This window comes from Chelonoidis abingdonii, chromosome 11 (assembly GCF_003597395.2).
Source record: "Chelonoidis abingdonii isolate Lonesome George chromosome 11, CheloAbing_2.0, whole genome shotgun sequence".
Lineage (NCBI taxonomy): Eukaryota > Metazoa > Chordata > Testudines > Testudinidae > Chelonoidis > Chelonoidis abingdonii.
This window is the reverse complement of record NC_133779.1, coordinates 45,373,162-45,374,309: the sequence shown is the minus strand read 5'-3', so window position 1 is coordinate 45,374,309 and position 1,148 is coordinate 45,373,162. Positions and strand designations below refer to the sequence as shown.

The 1,148-nt window shown below is 69.3% G+C and overlaps 1 protein-coding gene across 1 annotated transcript in view; it reads left to right on the top strand.

The window, feature by feature from the left end:
* Positions 1-1,148, top strand: part of LOC116832741 (immunoglobulin superfamily DCC subclass member 3-like) — an 18,085-nt gene that overhangs the window by 4,205 nt on the left and 12,732 nt on the right. Inside the window, exon 2 of the mRNA XM_075071372.1 lies at positions 201-702. Coding sequence (XP_074927473.1) covers positions 201-702 — 502 coding nt within the window. The remainder of the gene's footprint in view (positions 1-200; positions 703-1,148) is intronic.

The following is a 1,148-nucleotide window of genomic DNA, read 5'->3' as shown; positions in this document are numbered from 1 at the left end:
GGGATGGAGGTGCAGGGTGGGGAGGGGATAGAGGTGCGGTGGGAGGGGGCGTGTGAGCAGAGGGTAACAAACCCACGCTGGGTTGCTCCTGCTCCCAGTGGCCCAGGGCGGAAGGCCCAAGCCTGCCCCATTGCGAGCATTGCCTGCGAAGCACTGGCCGTGGTCACTGGCCCCTGAGGTCTAATGGCTGCTCCCCACAGGGCTGGGCTGCCCCTTGGAGCTGGCATTCCTGCTGGAGACGGCGGACGTGATCCCGGTGCGGGAGCAGCCCCTGGTGCTGCACTGCTGGGTGGAGGGGCAGCGGCCCATCACCATCACCTGGCACAAGGACGGGGCCATGCTGGGCAGTGACAGCCACACGGCCATGCTGGCCAATGGCTCGCTGCACATCGAGAGCTTCCGCCACCGGTCTGGTGCCGGGGCCACCAACCAGACCAGCGTCGGGGAGTACAGCTGCACCGCCCAGAACCGCAACGGGCTGCTGGTCAGCCGCAAGGCCTGCGTGCAGCTTGCCAGTGAGTCGAGGACAGGCCCAGCCCGTGGTGCCACCTGCCCCAGACCAGCCTGTGCACCAGGCCCAGCCCGTGCACCAGCTCATGACCGAGCCCGTGCACCAGGCCCGGCCCAGCCCACGGCCCAGCCCATGATCCGGCCCTTGATGCCACCAGCCCATGACCTGGCTCTTGGTGCCACCAGCCCACAGCCCGTTCCCGTGCACCAGCCCCTGACCCTTGGTGCCACCAGCCCATGACCCAGCCCATGCACCAGCCGACGGCCCAGCCCGTGCACCAGTTCACCCCATGCACCACCCCACGGCCCGGCCCCATGCACCAGCCCACGGCCCAGCCTGTGCACCAGCCCACAGCCCAGCCCCGTGCACCAGCCCACGGCCTGGCCCCATGCACCAGCTCATGGCCTGGACTTTGGTGCCACCAGCCTACGATCCAGCCCATGCACCAGCCCACAGCCTGGCCCTTAGTGCCGCAGCCCGGCCCTTAGTGCCACAGCCCAGCACTCACTGCCCCACTCCCCACTGGTGGATGTTGCACGTGGGCCCAGCCCCCTCTGACCATCCCCAAGGGTTTGGGGTGCAGGGCTTGGAGAGGCAGGTGTGTCTGGCCTCCAGTCCCACTGGGGGGGGGGGGGGG